At 50.5% G+C, this 22,878-nt stretch overlaps 1 protein-coding gene and 1 long non-coding RNA gene across 5 annotated transcripts in view; one reads left to right on the top strand and one right to left on the bottom strand.

Annotated features, from left to right (window-relative positions):
- Positions 1-14,280, bottom strand: part of LOC137654404 (uncharacterized) — a 252,887-nt gene extending 238,607 nt beyond the window's left edge. Inside the window, exon 1 of the long non-coding RNA XR_011046632.1 lies at positions 14,036-14,280. This is a non-coding gene — a long non-coding RNA (uncharacterized lncRNA). The remainder of the gene's footprint in view (positions 1-14,035) is intronic.
- Positions 14,281-15,153: 873 nt separating this feature from the next.
- The window catches only part of LOC137654785 (uncharacterized), a 262,756-nt gene continuing 255,031 nt past the window's right edge, over positions 15,154-22,878 (top strand). Inside the window, exon 1 of one of the 4 annotated variants that reach the window (XR_011046720.1) lies at positions 15,154-15,744. Coding sequence is in view for 1 of the 4 variants with exons in the window: in XM_068388738.1 (XP_068244839.1) it covers positions 15,631-15,744 (114 nt within the window). In the remaining 3 variants the exon portion in view is untranslated. The remainder of the gene's footprint in view (positions 15,745-22,878) is intronic. The other 3 variants (XR_011046719.1, XM_068388737.1, XM_068388738.1) reach the window with 3 other exon arrangements.

Here is a 22,878-nt window from a genome sequence, read left to right on the forward strand (position 1 = left end):
AGGGAAAGGACCTGGTAAGCCCCTTTCACGAGATGGAGAAGAGGAAGAGGTAAACCAGTCGCCCCTTGGCCGATGGAGAAATCTCGAACGGAAAGCCCCCGGCAAAAACCCCTCCAGGGAATGACGGGGAAGGGCTAACCCAGGTTCTGGAAAGAAGAATGTTGCTCAGACCTCCCTGAAGATTCTTCCTGTTCTTGCATATGCCATGCTCTGCGTTTACGGGGTGAGGCCGTGTTCTGGAAATACGCTCCAGAAGACTCACCAGGCTGGCCATGCTGCGAAACCCCAAAGGGAATCGCGGTCGCAATCGCCCTGGCGCTCGTGCGATGGTAAATCAATGGTTTGCGCGTGGGCGAACGTGGAAGCGCCCATGCGCGGGCACGCAGGAACGCAAACGAAGGTGAGCGAAGGAGCGCAGGAGGGCGAGCGTGGTAGGAAGGGCGAGAGCTGGTGGTCGGCAAGCGATAACCTATAGGCGAGCAATGGATACTGCAAGAATTAAGCCGACGTTCGCGCGAAAAAACACCGTATGTTCGGGCGATGGAACACCGTCGGTTCGCGCGACGGAACACCGTCGGTTCGCGCGACGGAACACCGTAGGTTCGCGCGACGGAACACCGTGGGTTCGCGCGACGGAACACCGTCGGTCCGCGCAACGGAACACTGTTGGTCCGCGCAACGGAACACCGTCGGTCCGCGCGACGGAACACCGTCGGTTCGCACGATGGAATACCGTTGGTTCGCGCGCGGGCAAACATTGGAGAGCATGCGCGCGGTCGCGCATGAGCGTAGGAGTGCGGTCGCGCGGGCACGTGGGCGTGTGGACGCGCAGGCACGTGGGCGCACAGGTGAGCGCAGGCGGTCGGGAGACCGATGACGCGTAGGCGGGCGATGGCGCGTTGACAAGCAATGGCGCGTTCCGGCGAGCGATAGCCCGTAGGAGAGTGAAGGCGCATTGGCAAGCGATAGCGCGTCGGCAAGCGACGGTGCGTTGGCGAGCGGTGGTGCGTTAACAAAACACTAGCGTGCGGGTGAAGAATCGCGCGGGCGCGTAGGCGATTGCCAACGCGAGAGACTAGTGATGGTTAGCGCGCATCGCACTAACAGAACGCGCGCAGGTGCATCAGGAAGGTGAGCGCTGAAGCAAGCTGTTAATCAGGCGATCCTAGACGGTCAGAAAACCGTTGGCGCCCATAGGTGCATGGCAAAAAAGGGCGCGCAGATGTGCGCTGGCGATTGAAGAAAACTGGCGCACAGAAGGACAGAAGTAAGGGTGAGTGCTGGTGAGCAGGAGGAAGATCTACAGCAAGACTCAGCTACCGGAGATCGTGGTCCACAGTAGGCGAGCGCTATATCGCTACTGATGGTGTTCAGGAACTGACACGCGTGGCAGATCGATGGCGATCATTGACGCGTAGGAGATCGCTGACGAGCAGGTGAACGTTGACGCGTCTAAGGTAGCTGGCAAGCTGGTGATCGCTGGCGAGCAGAAGGCAACGCGTGGAAGCCTGTGCGTAGAAGAAGAGTCCTTGACCAAGACCTGAACCGAAGTTCTAGATCGCGAGGGCGAACGTGGGCGCACAGGGCGCGTAACAGGCACCAACAGGAACAGCAGAGATGATCATCATGAGAGCGCTGACGAACAGGAGAGCGCTGGCGAACAGGAGAGCGCTAGCGATCAGGAAAGCGCTGATGAGCAGGAGAGCGCCTGTGCGCTAACACTGAGCAGGAGCAGGAGAGCGCCTGTGCGCTAACGCTGAGCAGGAGAGAACACAGCAGAAGGGCGCGCAGGGGAACCCTGACACGCAAGGGAAGAACCCCCGTGGGAAGCAACCCTTTACCCCGAAGGGATCGTTGTCCGTCGGGAGACTGATGTCCGTCGGAAGACCGTTGTCCGTCGGGAAGACTGTTGTCCGTCGGGAAGACCGTTGCCCGTCGGAAGACGAGGTCAGACTGCTGCCCATCTGCACCAGGGGCGGAAGATCAAGAAGAAGGAGTTGTAGGGTGCATACGGAGATTCAAAAAGGCGCCTCTTAGCACCCTTATAGGGAGATGGGAGGCCCTTACGACGAGGCGGACGGTGAGCCTTACGGCGAAGGAGGCCAACAGCAACAACAGCAGAAGAATCCTCCGAAGAGGAGTCTCTATGAGTGTACTCTCTCGCGAACGAAAGAGAAACACATCGTAGAAGAGACTGGTCAGCCAGTGACCTAAAAGGAGCAATCCTCCGAAGAGGGGCTCCTGCAGTTGCCCAGCCCCTTGAGCGAAACTGCAGGTACGACCGCTCAGCACCAAGAGCATAGTCGCACGAAAAACAGGCAAGAGAAGAACCCCCCCAAAAGGGGAAAAACTCAAGCCTGGACAGGAAAAACTTCCCTCGGAAGGAAAGTTACCCACCCAAGGAGGCGAGCCTCCGGAGAGTTCTAAAATGAACTGGAGAGCTGTCAATCGTCACGGGAGTACTTCCAGTAGAAGGAGACACGCCCCTGACGAAAATCCAAGGGGGAGGCAGCAACAGCCGAATCCCCAGGCCTCAACAAGACAGCTCACACCGTTGCCATATTACAGAAACGAACTAGATCGGTAACTGTAAAAAAATAAAACAAAAATGACAAATTCGAAGATAATTTGTATTTTTCCTAACCATACAAACCTTAGCTATTTACAGAGGGTTTACCTTTTAGCGCAGCTGAAATGACGAGCCAATAGTTTTAACGAGGGTTAATTACCTCCGCGCTAGTTAGCGGGGGGGTGGGGAAGGGTAGCTTGCTACCCCTCCCCCCTCCACACACCGGTGACTTGCTTCACTTCACTTAGAGGTAGGACTTGACTTGGGGGTCAGGGATGGCGGGCACATATGTGTAAATAGCTAAGGTTTGTATGGTTAGGAAAAATACAAATTATCTTCGAATTTGTCATTTGTTCCGTAACCGAAATACAAACCACACTATTTACAGAGGGTGACTTACCCCTTAGGAAGGATGGAAAGTCCCCAGCCTTACTGACTTTGGCTTGCCCGGGGGCTCGATCCCTCAGTGAGCAGCACTAGAGAGAGGGAGCCCCTGTACCTCACAAGTTCCTAGCATCGCTAGGAACGAGTGGCCTACATAAGCAGTGTGAGGAGGAGTGTGTGACTCGTCCTATGAAGTTGACCTTGAGACCTTCAGATAGGAATTCTAGGATAGGACGTTCCCCATACCACCTCGTCAGGGTATGGGAGACGCAACAGTATTAAGCTTAATACTAGGAGCACAAAGAAGCATGGGTTACCTGCAGAGGTCGAGGTCAGCTATGCAAGGACCAGGATGCTGCTTCCCCAAGAGAGGGGAGAATGAAGAAAGAAGTAAGGGTCAGACATACTCTTTCATTCACGCAGACTAAGACCAGGTAACAACGCCCTCAACCTACTGCTACTTGTCCAAAAAGGAGCCTGAGGTTAGACCAGCTGTTGTGCAGCCACCACAGGGCCGATAGAAAACGTATCGAGGCTCCTGTGGGTCACGTCTTGCAGGTAGCGGGCTGTGAAGGTTGTTTGACGCTTCCAGACCCCAGCTTGAAGTACCTGCGTCACAGAGAAGTTTCTCTTGAAGGCCAGGGATGTAGCAATACCCCTGACATCGTGGTCCCGAGGGCGACGTGACGGAGGAGGGTCAGGATTCAGGGCATGGTGGATAACCCTTCGAATCCAAGCTGAGATGGTGTTCCTGGTGACCCTCCTCTTTGTCCTGCCTGTGCTCACAAACAAAGCTCGCACATGAGGACGGACTGCAGCCGTTCTCTTCAAGTAGTGCCTTAGACACCTCACTGGACATAGCAGCAGCTGGTCTGGGTCGTTTGTTACAGAACAGAGACTCGCGATCCTGAAAGAGTCGAACCGAGGATCCGGCACTCCAGGATTCTGAGTCTTGGCCACAAACTCAGGGACGAACCTGAACGTTACCTCCCCCCATCCCCTTGAATGGGCGATGTCGTACGAGAGACCATGAAGTTCACTAACTCGCTTGGCCGAAGCCAAGGCAAGTAGGAAAGCCGTCTTCCAAGACAGGTGGCGATCGGAGGCCTGGCGTAATGGCTCGAAGGGAGGTCTCTTAAGAGACCTGAGGACTCGAACCACGTTCCAACGAGGGGGTCTCACTTCCGACTGGGGGCAGGTAAGCTCATAGCTACGTATGAGTAAAGAGAGTTCTAGCGACGAAGAAATATCCACGCCCTTCAATCTGAAGGCCAAGCTTAAGGCTGAGCGATAGCCTTTCACTGCCGAGACAAAAAGGCGCATTTCTTCTCGCAGATACACGAGAAAGTCCGCTATTGCTGGAATAGTGGCATCGAGTGGAGAGATACCCCTTCCACAACACCAACCAAAAAAAGACTCTCCACTTTGCTTGGTAGACTCCCTCAGAGGACCTTCGCAGGTGCCGAGACATTCTCTCCGCAACCTGTTGCGAAAAGCCTCTCTCCGCGAGGAGACGCTGGATAGTCTCCAGGCGTGAAGCCGAAGCAAGGCTACAGCCCTGTGAGGGACGCTGGAGTGGGGTTGTCTGAGAAGCTCGTGTCGTGGAGGAAGCTCCCTTGGGAGTTCCGTCAGGAGTTGCAGAAGGTCCGGAAACCATTCCGCGTGATGCCATAGCGGAGCTACTAGAGTCATGGAACAGTTGACCGATAGTCTGGTCCTGTTGAGCACCCTTCTCATCAGATAGAACGGTGGGAAGGCGTACACGTCGATGTTGTCCCACCGTTGCTGGAAAGCATCTTGCCAGAGTGCCTTGGGGTCCGGGACTGGTGAGCAGTACAGGGGCAGCTTGAAGTTCAAGGCTGTCGCGAACAAGTCCACAGTCGGGGAACCCCACAAAGTCAGGACTTTGTTGGCTATCTGAGGATCCAAAGACCACTCGGTACTCACTATCTGCGAAGCCCTGCTCAGACTGTCGGCGAGCACATTCCTCTTGCCAGGAATGAAGCGAGCTGATAGTGTTATCGAGTGGGTTTCGGTCCACCTCAGAGTCTCTACTGCAAGATGGGATAGCTGTTGCGAAAAAGTGCCTCCCTGCTTGTTGATATAAGCCACTACCGTGGTGTGGTCGCTCATCACCACCACGGAGTGACCCGCCAGGGACCGTTGGAACTGCTGAAGAGCCAGAAAGACGGCCTTCAATTCTAGCAGGTTGATGTGTAGGCACTTTTCTGATTCTGACCAAAGGCCTGAGGCCCTCTGGTTCAGAACGTGCGCCCCCCACCCTTCTTTTGACGCGTCCGAAAACAGAGTCAATTCCGGGGGGAGGACGAGAAGAGTCAATTCCGGGGGGAGGACGAGAAGACTCGCTCCCTTCCGCAGGTTCTCGTCGGCCAGCCACCACCGCAAGTCCGTCTGTTCCAGAGACCCCATTGGGATCAGAATGTCCGGGGAATCGGATCCTTGATTCCACCGGGACTTGAGCCGCCATTGAAGGGATCTCATCCTGAGGCGGCTGTTTGGAACCAGACGGGCCAGGGAGGATAGGTGGCCTAAGAGACGCAACCACGATTGGGCGGGGAGTTCCTTTCGCCTGAGGAAGGGTTCCGCCACCCTCCTCAGCCTTGCTATCCGGTCGTCTGATGGAAAGGCTTTGTGGAGATTGGTGTCTATTAGCATGCCTAGATAAACCAGTCGTTGGGACGGCTGCAGAGAGGACTTCTCGAGGTTTACCACGATCCCCAGATCCTGGCAAAGATCCAGAAGCCTGTCTCGGTGCCGAAGAAGGGTCGACTCCGAGTCTGCTAGGATCAGCCAATCGTCCAGGTAACGAAGGAGACGAATGCCGTTCCTGTGCGCCCAAGATGAAATCAGGGTGAACACTCTGGTGAACACCTGAGGAGCTGTGGAGAGACCGAAACACAGCACCTTGAACTGGTAGATCTTGTCGTCTAGGCAAAATCTCAGGTACTTCCTGGAAGACGGATGGATTGGGATCTGGAAGTACGCGTCCTTTAGATCCAGTGTACACATGAAGTCTTGTGGTCTCACCGCAAGTCTGACCGTGTCTGCTGTCTCCATGCTGAACCGGGTTTGTTTGACAAACCTGTTCAGAGCTGAGAGATCGATGACGGGTCTCCAGCCTCCAGTAGCCTTCTCTACAAGAAAGAGTCGACTGAAGAAGCCTGGGGAGCCATCCACGACCTCCTGGAGAGCACCCTTCTCGAGCATGGTCTCGACTTCGGCCTGAAGGGCCAGCCCCTTTGCCGATCCCGTGGCATAGGAGCTCAACGACACTGGATTCGCTGTCAGGGGAGGTTGAGATGTTGTGAACGGGACGCGATAACCTTGGCCGATCACAGAGACCGTCCAAGCATCGGCCCCGTGTTGCTGCCACCTGCGGACGCAACGCTGAAGGCATCCCCCCACAGGTGGACATGCAGGGGGACTGCCACCCCTAGGGCTTGCGGCCGCGGCCGCCACCCCTAGGAGTCTTGCCTCCCCTGGAGGACTTACCGCCCCTCTTGACCTTGGCTGGAAAGGGCTGGGGCTTAGACACCACTTTCTTAGCTGCCGGTGCCTGTTTGGGAGCCTTACGAGGCTGTTGCTGCTGCTGTGGCGGGGCTGGAGGCTTATAGGGCCGAGTTGTAAGGGCCCTGTGGAGGAGGGAGTCCGTGCTGGATTTCCTCCACCTCTCAGCCGTTCGCTCCATGTCTTGAGGCTCAAACAGGCTCTCCCCCAGAAGGGAAGCATGTCGGAGCCTACACACATCTACAGCGGGGACCTTCGGATGGAATCTCTCGGACACAGCATCGCGACGCTTCAACACCGAGTTGGCCCACAGGGTGGTAACCTGGTGCGCCAAAAACTCGATGGAGCGGGTGCCCGAGAGCAAGAAGGTCTCTAGGGCCTTCCTATTGGTCTCCTTGGACTAGTCCTCCGATCGCAATAGGATGCCCAGAGATCCTAGCCAGAAGTCCAGCCACGAAGTGGCCTGCATGGCACACTTAGCGACCTTCTCGTGGTTAAGGATCTCTGCCGCCGAGAACGACACCTGCCGGGCAGAGAGTTTCTCAAGGGGAACTCCCTTCGCCAGCTCCTCCACAGAGTGATGGAGAGGAAGAGCGAGGTTGTGCTCACCCAGGATCTCGAAATACCTCCTCTGCTGGAGGCGAGGAGGAGGGATGAGCTTGTTCCCGGCAGTGGAACGACTGGAGGAGGCAAGAAGTGCGAGCTGAGCGTTGGCCCTAGCCCTGGCACTCTTCAGCCCCCGAGACCAGGGCAGAGCTGCACTGGTCTTAGGGGCCTTCCGAACGTCAAACACTTCATCCAGAATCGTGTCTTTGCCTTCACAGGGGGCGATGACTGGATCCGTAAGCCTGTTAAGTTGCCTTATCAGGCTTAGGACCTGCCAGAAGGCATGTTCGGATTCTTGCTGTTCTCCTCCCTGCGGGCTGGCAGCTAAGTCTCCTGCCCCAGGAATCTCTTCCTGGGGTGATACGTGGACATTCCCCTGGGTAGTCGTGGGTTCCTGACGAATCCTTGCAGAGGATTTAGGGACGGTCTTGGAATCCTTGGATTCCCTCCTGGGAGGGATACAGGATCCCAACAACGAGGTTCGAGGGGCCCCTTCCTCACGAGATGATTCTCCTCCATGAAGCGAAGTCTCCCCCTCTGGTGCCGAGGGGAAGACTACCGCCCCACTGGACTCACCTGAGGACGGAAAGGCCTTGTCCACGGGAAAAGGAGAGAGTACTCGTGCAGGAGAAGGGACCTTCGCGACCGACCTCTTGGGAACCAACTTCGCCCTGGGGGAAGTCACCACGAAGTCCACTCCTCTCTTTCTCTTCAGCGTAGGAGAGACAGCCGTTGGTTTGTTACCCTGGCCGGCGAGTGCTGGTTTCATAACCCTCACTAACGCCCGTGCCAGAGGACCAAACCAAGTCTGCTGCTCCAAGGACACAGAGTCCGAAATCCTCGCTAAAGGGAAAGGGATCGGGCGATCCTTTGGAGTGGACATGACGGTACCTGCCTGAAAAGAAGGTGGGGAAGAATGATGTATTAACCTCTCCTCGTCCTGCACTACCAACCTGTGTTTGGATGGAGGTGATCCCAAGTGCCGTCTAGGAGCACGCGTTCCTGCTGCTACCACTGGCTGCGGAAATTGCCGCGAACGATGGTCGCGCGAGGGCGAATGGTCGCGCGGGCGAGCGATCGCGCGGGCGCGCAGGTGGATGATCGCGCGGGCGCACAGGCGAGCGGTCGCGCGGGCGCGCAGGCGAGTGGCCGCGCGGGCGCGCAGGCGAGTGGTCGCGCGGGCGCGCAGGCGAGTGGGCGCGAGGGTGGGCAGGTAAATGAACGCGTGTCCGAGGCGACGAACGCAAGCGTTGCCGCGACGGCGAGGGAACGCGCTGCCGCGTAGGTGAGGAAGATCGCTGGCGATGTAGATCCACAGGCGATCGATGACGAGCTGGTGAGTGCAGTCGCACAAGTTGGCGATGGCGCGATGTGGCATGTCGACGCACTGGCGTGCGATGGTGAGCAGCATGCGCAGGTGAATGACCGCGTAATGGTAAGCATGGCGAGCAGCATGCGCAGGTGAATGACCGCGTAATGGTAAGCATGGCGAGCAGCATGCGCAGGTGAATGATCGCGTGATGGGGTGCGATGGTGATCAGCATCCGCAGGAGGGCAATCGTGCAGGGGCGAGCAGCATGCGCAGGAGGGCGATCGTGCAATGGCGAGCGATGGCGAGCAGCATGCGCAGGTGGGCGATCGCGTGATGGGGTGCGATGGTGATCAGCATCCGCAGGAGGGCAATCGTGCAGGGGCGAGCGATGGCGAGCAGCATGCGCAGGAGGGCGATCGTGCAATGGCGAGCGATGGCGAGCAGCATGCGCAGGCGGGCGATCGCGCGATGGCGAGCTAGAAGCTGGCGAACCATGTTCCTTCAGGAGCGTTGGAGAACGTTGGCGCGCTAGCTGTCGCTGTTGAATAGGCGATACTAAGATCGCCTGTGCGCGCTGGGAAGCAGGTGAACGCTGGCGAGGAGGTAATCGCTGGCGCGTAGGTGATCGCTGGCGAGCTGGAGATCGCTGGCGAGCAGAAGGTCGACGCGTGTCATGTGAAAGGACAGGTGGCGCGGCGCGTTCACGAGCAGGAACTGGGAGATCGCTGGCACGTTGGCGAACATGTGATTTTGACACACGCGCAGCACGATGTTGCGTAGCCACAGGACCAGGCAGATGGTGAGCAAGGAGTTCAGCAGGAACTAAAGGGTGGTCAGAGACCGCAGGGCGATGGTCCTCAAATGAGCGCTGACGCTCGGAAGAGAGCTGACGAGCAGGAGAGCGCTGGCGAGGGCGAACATCAGGAGAGAGCCGACGAGCAGGTGAGCGTTGGCGAGCAGGAGATCGTCGACGAGCAGGAGAGCGCTGAAGATCAGGAGAGCGCTGGCGAGCAGGAGAGCGCTTGTGCGCTAGCACTGCTCGCGTAAGGGAAGGATCCCTTAGCCCCGAAGGGACCGTTGCCCGTCGGGTGACGAGTTCTCCAGAAGGCGAAGATCTGGCAGGAGATGGTAAGCGGTCTGCAGAGAGGTTCAAGGAGGGCGGAGCTGTAGGTTGAGGCTGACGAGGAGAGTCCCCCCCCGGAGGATGAAGACCCAAAAAGGCGCCTCTTAGTCCCCCTGTAAGGAGAAGGGAGGCCCTTGTGGCGTAGCGGACGGTGAGCCTTACGGCGGAGGCGGCCTCGGGGAAGATCGTCGGAACCATCGGTCCTCCGAAGGGGAGTCTCCGTTAAAGCACTTCCCTCAGAAGGAAGCTGAGCAGCAGGCGAGACCGAAGGACTCACTTTCCCCTTCGAAGGATGTACGGAAGGAGGAGGAGAGCCTTTAGCACCATTACCCGCAACAGCACCTGCGGCGGAAGGCCCAGCCACGTCGGAGGCCTCTGTCACCACGACGTCGACAATAGACAGAGGGTCTACCTCTGCTACCGCCGGCGACTGCTTAACAGCGGCCCCCAACGAGACAAGGTCAATAAGAGCGACCCTGGAGGGCAAGCCCTTAAGCCCCAGGGACGACCAAATCTGTAAAAGATCATCACTGGATAAGGCATTATCAATAACCTCCCCCGGAGGAGGAGGGGGAACCGCCTCGCTATGGGAGGCGACGCCCTCTCCCCCCACCGGAGGTCGGGAAACAGAACAAGGGCCTGCGCTCCCACTCGGCCGACTCTCCTTAGGAGGCGGACGAGGGGGAGCTTCGGAGGAGGTTTGGGCGGCGGAAGAAGAGTCCCGAGAACCTTCCTCCTTCAAGGCTAACCCCGGAGGAGAACGGTCTCTCTTGGACTTCTTCTTACGCCGACGGCCAAACCTCTCCCACTGGGAGGCAGACCACTCCCTGCACTCACGGCACATGTTCTCCTGGTCACACCGTCAGCCCCGACATTGAGGGCAGAGGGTGTGCGGATCCGTAATTACGTCCGACATGAAAGTCCCACAAGGACGACCGGCAACTCCAGGGCATGTACGCATTGTAAAGAAATAACTGAAGGTCAACTTCCAACCAACACACACGCTGAAAAGAAAAAGCAGAAAATTAAAGGCTGTCACGAGGGCGATGAGCAGACACGTCTGATCACTGCCGAGCCAAAAGTGAAGTGGAGCAAGTCACCGGTGTGTGGAGGGGGGAGGGGTAGCAAGCTACCCTTCCCCACCCCCCGCTAACTAGCGCGGGGGTAATTAACCCTCGTTAAAACTATTGGCTCGTCATTTCAGCTGCGTTAAAAGGTAAACCCTCTGTAAATAGCGTGGTTTGTATTTCGGTTATGGAACAAATCATTAGTACACATTCATTCCCCCGGGAAGACTCCGAAGAGGAATCCCGAGGGAAAGGAACACAAGAATACACAACAGGCACGTGCCCTCACAACCACTTACACTCACCAAAGGAGAGCTGTAACCAAAACAGAATTATAACAATTATAATTATGTAACTATGTAATTATGAAATTTAAAAATGAATGAACACTAAAGAAAGAACGAAAACCCCGAAAGGAATCGTTCTACAAAGCTGAAAAATCAACAAATACAATTAGATTCATAAACTAATTGAGACAAAACGTACGGCGTAGCAACCCCCCCCACACGGGAAGGAAGCTACAAAAGGCGTAGTAACGTAGTAAAAAGGAGAACGACCTCAAGAGAGAGAGAGAGAGAGAAAGACCGAAGTCAAACTCGATCGCAACCCATAAAATTACATCGTGGTAGCCTAAACTGCCGAGGGTTCCACGGAGATATCGTACACTACACACACAAGCACAAACTCTGAAAAGGAAACTTACTGATTTCTATACTGTACTCAAAAATATATACAAACATGAAAATTTTTTTACTGTACATATATATTGAGTAAAAGAAAGTACTGTAAGTGATTAAGTAAAGACAAAACAAACAATAGCTGCCAAGCGAGGACAAAGACAGAGACGTCTGTCCATGTCCGAGCCAAAAGTGAAAGTGAGCTTCACCGGTGTGTGAGGGGGGGGAGTGGTAGCTAGCTACCACTCCCCTACCCCCCCCCCCCCGCTAACTAGCACGGGGGTAATACACCCTCGTTAAATTCTAATGGCTCGCCATTTCAGCTACACTAAAAGGTAAACCCAATGTAAATAGCGTGGTTTGTATTTTGGTTACGGAACAACTATATTTTCATTTATACATATATACACTCATATATATGTAAGATAAATGAAAACACAAGGAAAAAAAAATAAAACACAGAAAAACAATCAAGGCAAGTCTTTGTGGGAGAGAAGGGCAGCATGTCCGTCCTCTACCAAGCCATAAAGTAAAGTGGCTACTCAGCCGAGAGGTGTGAGTGAGCGGGGTAGCCAGTCTACCCCACCCCTCACCCGCTAACTAGCAGATGGGATAGTTATCCCTCACTAAAATTATCATGGCTCGTCTTTCAGCTGCACCGAAAGTACACCCTATAAATAGCGGAGGGTTTGTATCTACGCCGGAACAAATATTGTATAATTGACTAAATAAAACCATTTTTACAAACTTAATAAAGGTGTGAATACTGTATACAATTAACAAAGGGGTGAGCTGTAGCTTCCTCCTAAAGTCACTGTTAGAATATGTACTTAACTTCCATTTCTCATTAGCAGATTAAATATATCAAATTCACATTTCTACCCTAGCCATCATTATTTTATTAATACTGTGTAATAAAGAAAATAAGAGCTGTAATTAAATTGTATATTCCAATATTAAAAATAAATAACTAAATTGTTCAGAATATAAAACATTAGGCACTTTATTTTGTTTGAACTAGTAACTTATGACAGAAGCACCAACTTTCAGTGCTTTTCTGAACTACCGGGTAGAAGGAGGATCCTGCGGAATGCTCTAAGACAACAAAAGGAGCAAAACGAGAATTTTTTACTAAGATCTATAACTTCATTAATAGGGGCTTCTGCCAATAGTAGCCTATATGGGACTCAAAATAGTGTATTTGCAACAATCTATTCAATTATGTAAGGTCTAATGCCCTAACTAAAGTAGCACTATTCTAAAAAAAACATTTTAGTCTACCCGGTATAAAATATTTACAATATTAGTTGAATTAAGAAGTCTGCGCCACATGGCACTGTGATGGGGACCAAGGAGGCTATTCGGTGCATTGGCACAATTTGGGTAGATTAAAGGTAGGAAAACGACAGCTGGAAGATATTAAAGAAATCTAAACAGTGGGTGCAGCTGGGATTTAAACAGGTACATTGAAGATGCTTAACAGTCTTAATGATGTCAAACCTCCTCTTAAGTGGATGCAATATTTCAAATGATACATTTCACTTATATTCTTATTCTTTACTGGCCCAACAAATTTAGTTTCCCACTAACGTCCCTATAAAATCATCACATTGTGTAAGTTAGGCCTAGGCTTATGAGAGGGGCTTGGTAATGATCATAAAGCATAAGAAGAAGTTAATGTTTCATCTGTCACAACAAACCTAAAAACCTCTAATTTCCTACCTAGAGTAAAATAAGACACTATCTCCATACTTTAATATTAGAGAAAATAGTATCGGTGCTGGTTTAGTATGTGGCCTTCCTGGCTTGTTAGGTTAGGTTAGGTAAGGCTACATTAGGTTAGGTAAGGCAAGGACAGGATAGGATAGGACAGGATAGGATAGGATAGGATAGGTTAGGTTAGGTAAGGCTACATTAGGTTAGGTTAGGTTAGGTAAGGCAAGGACAGGATAGGATAGGATAGGATAGGTTAGGTAAGGTAAGGCAAGGTTAGGCTAGGTTAGGTTTGGCCACATACTTAAACAGATAGAATTTCGTACACCATATTCGAAAGGTAGGCCACATACTAAACCGGCACCATAATATCTATCAGCACAATGTTACTTGTAAAGACAGAAACCTTCCTTATGTCCCTATACCAACATAACCAAGAATACAGTGTGCATATTATGCAAGCTTTTCCAACTAATCCATCCTAATCACTTAAATAGACTATAGGACCACCTTTTAACCTCGTTAGCAAGCATCAAGTTTTATTATAGTTCCGGTCCAGGAAACATCTTCATATAAGAAATAGATTTTCCAAAAGAAAACTCTTGTTTTCTTTGAAAACTAATTTATTTGGGGGGGGGGAATATCTCAGTAGTAAAATATACCTTAATATATCCACCAATACTAGAGGCTACGCAGTTGGAAACCGGGGGTTTATTGTGGGGTAAATATACTGCGTAAAACATCAATGTAGCTCTTTGCGGTGCAAAGGTAAATATGGCCCAAACGGGCATATCACCACTTATTAACCTGATATAAGGAGCAGTTTTTTTTTTTATTCATGGAACATCGAAGCAGCTCTGAGCGGTGCAAAGGTAAAGTGAACATCACGTGCCTATGAACAGAGCGCAGGTAAAGCTATCGGCCTACCAATAATTTGAAGCAACCAATTGGAACAATAGGAATTAGGTATTATATTTGATGAGCTATTTACTTATCCTGTAAGGTATTTACCAGAGCAATAGGCCTAGCAGTACAATGGGGGTTACCAAATCTTACCTTTGCTACACTAGTTGTCTTGGTGACGGAGCAAAGACTAGGCCTAACCTAGTATGGTTGCTAGGACCAACTATCTTTATAGCATTTGGGACGTTACTACACCAGTATAGAGTCACACTTGGAATTCATCTAATGGTAAATAATGAGTTTTGTGAGTCCTGGGCAATGGCTATACTATTAATCACTTTTAAACACAAAAACAAGTATAAGACTGTACTCGAGAGTCTCGACAGGAACCATCTTGAGTGAGGTGCATCTCGAGCCTAAAGTTTGTCTGGGAGCGTTCTTTTTTATTTTAGTACTAAAATAACTATACTGTAAGTAACATTATGTATATATATATATATATATATATATATATATATATATATATATATATATATATATATATATATATATATATATATATATATATATATATATCACATATTCCCAATTGACTATTGCTTGACTTATTCACACTTGCCTTTTGTATAAATCAAAATGTCTAGTCAAAATATTCGTTGATATTCTATTTGATTTACATATCATGGAAGCTAAAAAAGGGCCAAAATGATTCTAAATTAATATAAGATAAAGTTAAAACCTAATCCAGGTAAAACCACATAGGAAAGTGGATAAACTGAATATTACGATGTAGACAGTAGACTAGATTCAACCTACCGTACCTGAAATGCAATTGTAGAAGATCGAAGGATAATTGTTTAAATTTTGAAATTAAAAGAAGGAAAGAAGGAGTCTTTATTTATTTATATTTACATGTAAGCTAAAAGGCTACAGTTGAAACTTCATATCAAGGATTAAGCTCAAAGACTTTGGTTTAGGTATTTTAAAGCAGATTCTGCTGTAAAGAACGAGTCAGGGAAGCTGAATTGTTGTGCTTGGGTGAGGGTAATGGATGGAAAGCTGAGGTACCTTAATAGCATTTTTAAGGGAGAAAAGGACCTACTTACAGCAATAGTCAATGATATGGAAGAAAAAGAGAGGAAGTGGTGGATGCATGTGAAGAAGTATGCTGAAGAATGTGGGATGGCGATGAGAGAAGTCAAGAGATGTACGAAAGAGGACATAAAGAAGAGAACAAGAGAAAGGGACACAAGCAAATGGAAGAGTGAAATGGAGTGTAAGGAGAGTTTAATTTTGTATAAAAACTGGAAAAGTGAAATCAAGGAGGAGGAAGTGTATGACAATACATTTTCGTCAATTTTATTATTTAGAGCAAGGACAAACTCATTGGGCTTGAATATAAGAAACAGACACCAAGATGGAAATATAAACTGTGTATTCTGTGACGTAGAAGAAAATGCTAACCACTTTATGTTATATTGTCCACAGTTTAGTGATATAAGAATAAAAGCAATTGAGCTCCAACAACCATACGAAGAAGATAGTGCACAAACAGTTGGAAAATTCCTTTTTTGTGAAGAGAATATTAAAAATAAGAAAAGTATACTACAACAAATGTGGATGAAAAGAGAAAAACTAGTGAAAATAAGGAACACACAAAACTAAAAGACACAGAGGCGCCGTTGTAAAGGCTATGCCTCACCCCAGAACCTGAACCTGAACCTGTGCTTGTCAAGTGTTCCTTTTTCATGTTTATCCGGTTTCACTTTTTTATCACTAATATTCATATGAAGTCTGATCTACGAAGCGTTGATAGAATTTTTAATAATTTTCCTACTGAGTTTTGTCTACATCAGATGCAGGTATGTTAATTTTATCTTAATTGTAGCATGAGGGTACGCTCAGGCACACTAGGCCTATTCCATCTGTTTTCTCTTCCTCTTTTGTAGTTTATATAGGAGATATTTATTTTAATGTTGTTACTCTTCTTAAAATATTTAATTTTTCTATGTTTCCTTTCCTTAATGAATTAAGGTCCCTAAACTAAGCTTAGGGTTTCATAGTAGTCCGAGAAAACAATAATAGGTATTACTGTACTTTACTGAAATACACAATTTGATTAAACATTCACAATATCAAGACTTCGTAAATATACTGTAGTGTCATATGGGTGTAGGGGTCCTGAGAGTGGCCTGATATCACCCATGGTAAGGACAAGGTTTAGGTTTAAAGGCCACTCATGAATGGCAGCGGCAAGGGACAGTGACATTGCCCTATCGAGTAGGACAATGCCCTAGAGACTGACCATATATACAAGCCCCCTCTCCACCCAAGCTAGGACCAACGAGGGTCAGGCAATGGCTGCTGATGACTCGGTAGATACCTAGACGGTAATATTTTATTGTATTACAGGGTGAGATTGCGAACAGAAAATATATGTTTTCCTATAGTAAATAACGTGATTTAACCGAATTTGATGTTCATTTCAATCGGAAACAAACAGATCAACCAATTCGGCTAACTTTAAGTTGCACGGTGTCACTTCTCTTACGAATGTACTGCAAACGACATTAGCAACGTTACCAATAATACACAGTGTTACCAATGTTGGCGTATGGTAAACAGAGTTACCAACGGCACGCTGACATTACTAACGATATCAATGATAGATATTTCCATACGTATTTTAAATAATTTCTCCATATAAGTTTTACCCAATATATAAAAAGTACAAAAAGGGCACAGAACCTAACAAACCCACCTAACCTAGCCTAGTAGTATGACAGGTCACAAAATAACATTTGATCTACATCGGACATTGGCAGCACTGGTTACTGTATTTTTTCATGACACAATCTTTGCAACGGCGCCTCCAAAGTTTATCCAGATATACTGTTTTGTATTTTCCTCCGGTTATTATAATTTCAAGAAGGTAATGAATAGAGAAGAAAAGGCTTGTTTTACGTTTATATATCGATTCCCCAGTATGTTTTCCCCACCCAAAACCCCGAGTTCCCACTGGGGGTCCCCCATTATCGGAGGATATAGATGTATATATATTTCTGAAACTATTCATTTGCGACGGGAACGAGTGTCATTTTCGAAGAGAGCGTAATTTTTACTATAAGAAAAAGTAGTTGTTTTCATAGGTTACATCGCCCTGTAATACACTACAATGAAACCAGACTGGTAGGCTCTCCCAAACCCCCAATCCTTAGCTCATAAGGATGGTGAGGTTGCAGCGACCAAAGAAACTAACGAGTTTGAGCAGGACTTTAACCCCAGTCTGGCATTCGCCAATCAGGGACGTTACCTCATTGGCCACCACAGTGAAATGAGTTTTACAGAAATTTCTTTTTCGGTTCTAAATCAGGAATAACTATTTTTCTTGTCCAGAAGTATTTTTTATCACTGTTCTTGGATGCATTCTCCCCAAATATTGTAAAAGAGCTCCAACAAGAAGTTTTGCGTCTTTGTTAAAATAAAGATCAGTTAAACAAGTCAAGGTTTTGCTATTGATATGAATAAAAATGTTGTACGATCAAACCATAAAATCTATATGATAAAAATTTATTAATTCTAAAATTATGGGGGACACCATGAAGTGATTGTTTTTTTTTTTTTTTGTTTTTGGGTAAAAATAAAAATTAATGTACTGTAGTGCTCCATACAGAAAGGTAATAAATGCTGGAATTACAACATCGTTCATGCGTGACAACATTAATAGTACATAAAAAAAATTAGAATTCTTTTGGATATAGCCAATACAGTACACTAACAGTTATGCATCCCAGCTTAGCCTAGTAGTCCAGAGCATGTCTGGCCTTTACTTAGCGGGCAAATAACCCATCTTAACTTGCCTACTGGTACGAAGCTAAATTGAATCTAAGGGGTGTAAGTACTTGATTAAGACAGGCATAAATTTTCTTTTGTTCCGTAACCGAAATACAAACCTTAGCTATTTACAAAGGGTATTACTTTTAGCGTAGCTGAAATGGCGAGCCATTAGAATTTAACGAGGGTGTATTACCCCCGCGCTAGTTAGCGGGGGGGGGGGGGGGGGGGAGTGGTAGCTAGCTACCCCTCCTCCCCCTCACACACAGGTGAATACTCACTTTCACTTTTGGCTCGGACTGTGACAGACGTCTCTGTCTTGGTCCTCGCTTGGTAGCCATTATCTGTTTTGTCTTTACTTAATCGCTTACTTTTCATTTACTCAATATATATGTAAACATTTTTTCATGTTTGTATATATATTTGAGTATAGAAATAAGTAAGTTTCCTTTTCAGATGTGTGTGTGTAGTGTACGATATCTACGTGGAGGCCTCGGCAGTTAGGCCCCCACGGCGTATTTTATGGGTGGCGATCGAGTTTGACTTATGTCTTTCTCTCTCTCTCTCTCTTGAGGTCGTTCACCCTTTTACTACGTGTTACTACGCCCTTGTAGCCTAGCTTCCTTTCCGTGTGGGGGGTTGCTACGCCGTACGTTTGTATCAATTAGTTATGAATCTAATTGTAGTTGTTTTTTGTTTTTCAGCTTGTATAACGATTCCTTTCGGGGTTTTCGTTCTTTCTTTAGTGTTCATTCATTTTTAAATTACATAATTACATAGTTACATAATTATAATTGTTATAATTCTGTTTTGGTTACAGCTCTCCTTCCGCGAGTGTAAGTGGTTGTGAGGGCACGTGCCTGTTGTGTAATTCTTGTTCCTTTCCCTCGGGATTCCTCTTCGGAGCCTTCCCGGGGGAATGAATGTGTACTAATATTATTTGTTTTATTTTTTTACAGTTACCGATCTAGTTCGTTTCTGTAATATAGCAACGGTGTGAGCTGTCTGGTTGAGTCCTGGGGATTCGGCTGTTGCTGCCTCCCCCCTTGTATTTTCGTCAGGGGCGTGTCTCCTTCTACTGGTAGTACTCCCGTGTCGACGGACAGCTCTCCAGTTCATTTTAGAACAGTCAGGAGGCTTGCCTCCTTGGGCGGATAACTTTCCTTCCGAGGGAAGTTTTTCCTGTCCAGGCTTGAGTTTTTCCCCTTTTGGGGGGTTCTTCTCTTGCCCTTTTTTTTTTCGTGCGACTATGCTCTTGGTGCTGAGCGGTCGCACCTGCAGTTTCGCTCAAGGGGCTGGGCAACTGCAGGCGCTCCTCTTCGGAGGATTGCTCCTTTTAGGTCACTGGCTGACCAGTCTCTTCCACGAAGTGTTTCTCTTTCGTTCGCGAGAGAGTACACTCATAGAGACTCCTCTTCGGAGGTTTCTTCTGTTGCTGTTGCTGTTGGCCTCCCTCGCCGTAAGGCCCACCGTCCGCCTCGTCGTAAGGGCCTCTCATCTCCCTATAAGGGTGCTTGAGGCGCCTTTTTGGATCTCCGTTTGCAGCCTACAACTCCTTTTTCTCGATCTTCCGCCTTGGTGTAGATGGACAGCAGTCTGATCTCGTCTTCCGACGGGCAACGGTCTTCCCGACGGACAACGGTCTGCCCGACGGACAGCGGTCTTCCGACGGACATCAGTCTCCCGGCGGACAACGATCCTTTCGGGGCAAAGGGTTGCCCCCACGGGGGTTCTTCCCTTGCGTGTCAGGGTTTTCCTGCGCGCCCTTCTGCTCATCAATGCTCTCCTGTTCGTCAGCGCTTTCAAGATGATCTTCCCTGCGGTTCCTGTTGGTTCCTGTTACGCGCCCTGTGCGCCCACGTTCGCCCTCGCGATCTAGAACTTCGGTTCAGGTCAGGGTCAAGGACTCTTCTTTGCGCAGGCTTCCACGCGTAGCCTTCTGCTCGTCAGCGATCATCAGCTCGTCAGCGATCATCAGCTCGCCAGCGATCATCAGCTCGTCAGCGATCATCAGCCCGCCAGCGATCATCAGCTCGCCAGCGATCTCCGGATCGCCCACGTGTGTTACAGCCGGCACGCCAACGTTCTCCAACACTTCTGAAGGAACATGGTTCGCCAGCTACTAGCTCACCTGCGCATGCTGATCGCCATCGCGCGACCCTCAACTGCGGATGCTGATCGCCATCGCGCGACCCTCAACTGCGGATGCTGATCGCCATCGCGCGACCCTCAACTGCGGATGCTGATCGCCATCGCGCGACCCTCAACTGCGGATGCTGATCGCCATCGCGCGACCCTCAACTGCGGATGCTGATCGCCATCGCGCGACCCTCAACTGCGGATGCTGATCGCCATCGCGCGACCCTCAACTGCGGATGCTGATCGCCATCGCGCGACCCTCACCTGCGGATGCTGATCGCCATCGCGCGACCCTCACCTGCGGATGCTGATCGCCATCGCGCGACCCTCAACTGCGGATGCTGATCGCCATCGCACGACCCTCAACTGCGGATGCTGATCGCCATCTCACGACCCTCAACTGCGGATGCTGATCGCCATCGCGTGACCGCACACCTGCGGATGCTGATCACCATCGCTCAACCCTGCGCATGCTGATCACCATCGCGCGACCCTAAACTGCGTATGCTGTTCGCCATCACGCGATCGCCCACCTGCAGATGCTGTTCGCCATCGCGCGACCGCCAACCTGCGCATGCTGATCGCCATCGCGCGACCCTGGCATGCTGATCGCCATCGCGCGACCCTGGCATGCTGATCACCATCACGCGACCCTGCGCATACTGATCACCATCGCGCGACCCTGCGCATGCTGATCACTGCTCGCGATCGCTCACCTTCGCATACTGCTCGCCAACGCACGATCGCTCACCTGCACATACTGCTCGACCATCGCGTCGGCATAACACAACGCGCCATCGCCAACCTGCTCGTTAGCGCTCACCAGCTCACCTCTGATCGCTTGTTGATCCATATCGCCAGCGGTCCTCCTCGCCCACGCGGCAGCGCGTTTCCTCGCCATCGCGCTAACGCTTGCGTTCGCCGCCTCGGACTCGCTCTCATCCACCTGCCCACCCTCACGACCGCTCGCCTGCGCGACCGCTCGCCCGTGCAACCGCGCGACCGCTCGCCCGTGCAACCGTGCAACCGCGCGACCGCTCGCCCGTGCAACCGTGCAACCGCGCGACCGCTCGCCCGTGCAACCGCGCGACCGCTCGCCCGTGCAACCGCGCGACCGCTCGCCCGTGCAACCGCGCAACCACTCGCCCGCGCGCCCCCACGCCCACACGCCCACGTGCCTGCACGTCTACGCTCATGCTCTCCAATGTTCGCCCACGCGCGAACCAACGGTTTTTTCCATCGCGCAGACGGATGGTGTTCCGTCGCGCGAACCTACTGTGTTTCTTCGCACAAATGTCGGCTTATTTCTTGCAGTATCCATTGCTCGTCTATGGGTTATCGCTCGCCGACCACCAGGAATTCCCGTCGCGCGAGCTCCAGGGCAATTGCGACCACGATTCCCAATGGGGTTTTCGCAGCATGACCAGCCTGGCGAGTTCTTCTGGAGCGTATTTCCAGAACACTGTCTCACCCCGTAAACACAGAGCATGGCACTTGCAAGAATAGGAGAAACTTAAGGGAGATCTGAGCAACACTCCTCTATTCCTGAACCTGGGTTAGCCCTTCCCCGTCATTCCCTGGAAGGATTTTTGGCGGGGGGGGCTTTCCGTTCGAGATTTCTCCATCGGACAAGGGGTGACTGCTTACCTCTTCCTCTGGGAGCTTACCAGGTTCTTTCCCTCCTCGGTTACGGCCCGAGGTTTGGTTCAAGGAAGCTACAGGAAGATCAAGGGTACTTTCCTCCTCTCGAGCTCAGGCACCTTGGCCTTTCGTCGTTAAGTATCTAATTTGCAGACAAGCTCGATGTTGTACCATCTGGACGCGCTGACTGAGGGCTTCCTTCGGGTGTCTCATCTGTGGAGGTCGACGACCTCAGACACCCTTCCATCCTTGAGAAGAGTTTGTTTGTGCCCAAGGACAGAGACTTAGACAGCTGCTGTGCGGAGTAAATCGACTTCCGGTTTCACTCCTCCAAGGCGCTTTCTTCCAGACTCTGCAGGGCTCCAGCGCCCTTTTCTTTCAACCACGTCGGCCTAAGTTATCGGCTACGACAACTGGGACAAGGTGTCCAATTGCAGTTTCCTCCTGTCAGGAACAGATGGCACGGGAGACTCCCCCGGGGGGCATAGTCCTAAAAGGAGTTCACAAACTCTAGGATTGCAGGTTTTTCGCTGGGAGGATGCTTAAGGTTACTCATCCGAATGACAGCTTCCCGATGCCCATTCCCGCACAATCTCTGTGAGTAGCCAAGGATATCGCGCCTGCCGTCTCTGTCAGCGAATTCAGTGTCTCTGAACCTCTATGCCATAGCGTCAGCAGAGTTGCCCGGTTGGGCAGAATGATCCATACCTTAGGCGAAGGTCTTCCTTAGGATCATCGACGGCTTCACCCCCGGCCCCCTCAGTCGATCCTTTCTTGTAAGGAAGGATCTGAGAGGGGATGTCCATAGTCGACCTCTCAGCCCCGATCAAGTTTGTCGAACAAACTTCGGCCAGAGTAGACCAGCAGAATCGATCAGACTGGTAACGAGGCGACAGGACTCCTTAAACCCTGGATCATAAGGACGGATACTTTCAGTTTCCATTCCATCCATCTTCCAGGGTGCTCGTCGAATTCAGCCTAGACTGCAAGTATTCCTGCTTATGATGCAGTGTGGCTATCCCGCCGTGGGATAGCAGGTTTGTTTCCCCAGAGAACTCTCCCTGCCTTCCTCTTGGCCGCTCAGGTGCAGGCTTCGGCCTCCTCTGCTGTTTGGAGGGCTGGTCAACTCCGGTAGGCTCGGGTTTCGACCTTCTTCAGCTCCGGGACAAGCTTCCCGGATGCTTACCATGAGTGTGGGCTCATGGTATTTTGCTTGGAGCCTTCTCTTCCTCTGCCTCAACATCTGGAGTATCTGGCCATGATATTGAGTCAACCGCCTTACCACATTGGAAACCCCGCTTCTCGTCCATCCAGCGAGGTTAAGCAAAGTCGGTACTTGGATGGGTGACCACCTGGGGACGCCAGATTCTGTTACCACATCC

Source organism: Palaemon carinicauda, chromosome 15 (genome assembly GCF_036898095.1).
Source record: "Palaemon carinicauda isolate YSFRI2023 chromosome 15, ASM3689809v2, whole genome shotgun sequence".
Lineage (NCBI taxonomy): Eukaryota > Metazoa > Arthropoda > Malacostraca > Decapoda > Palaemonidae > Palaemon > Palaemon carinicauda.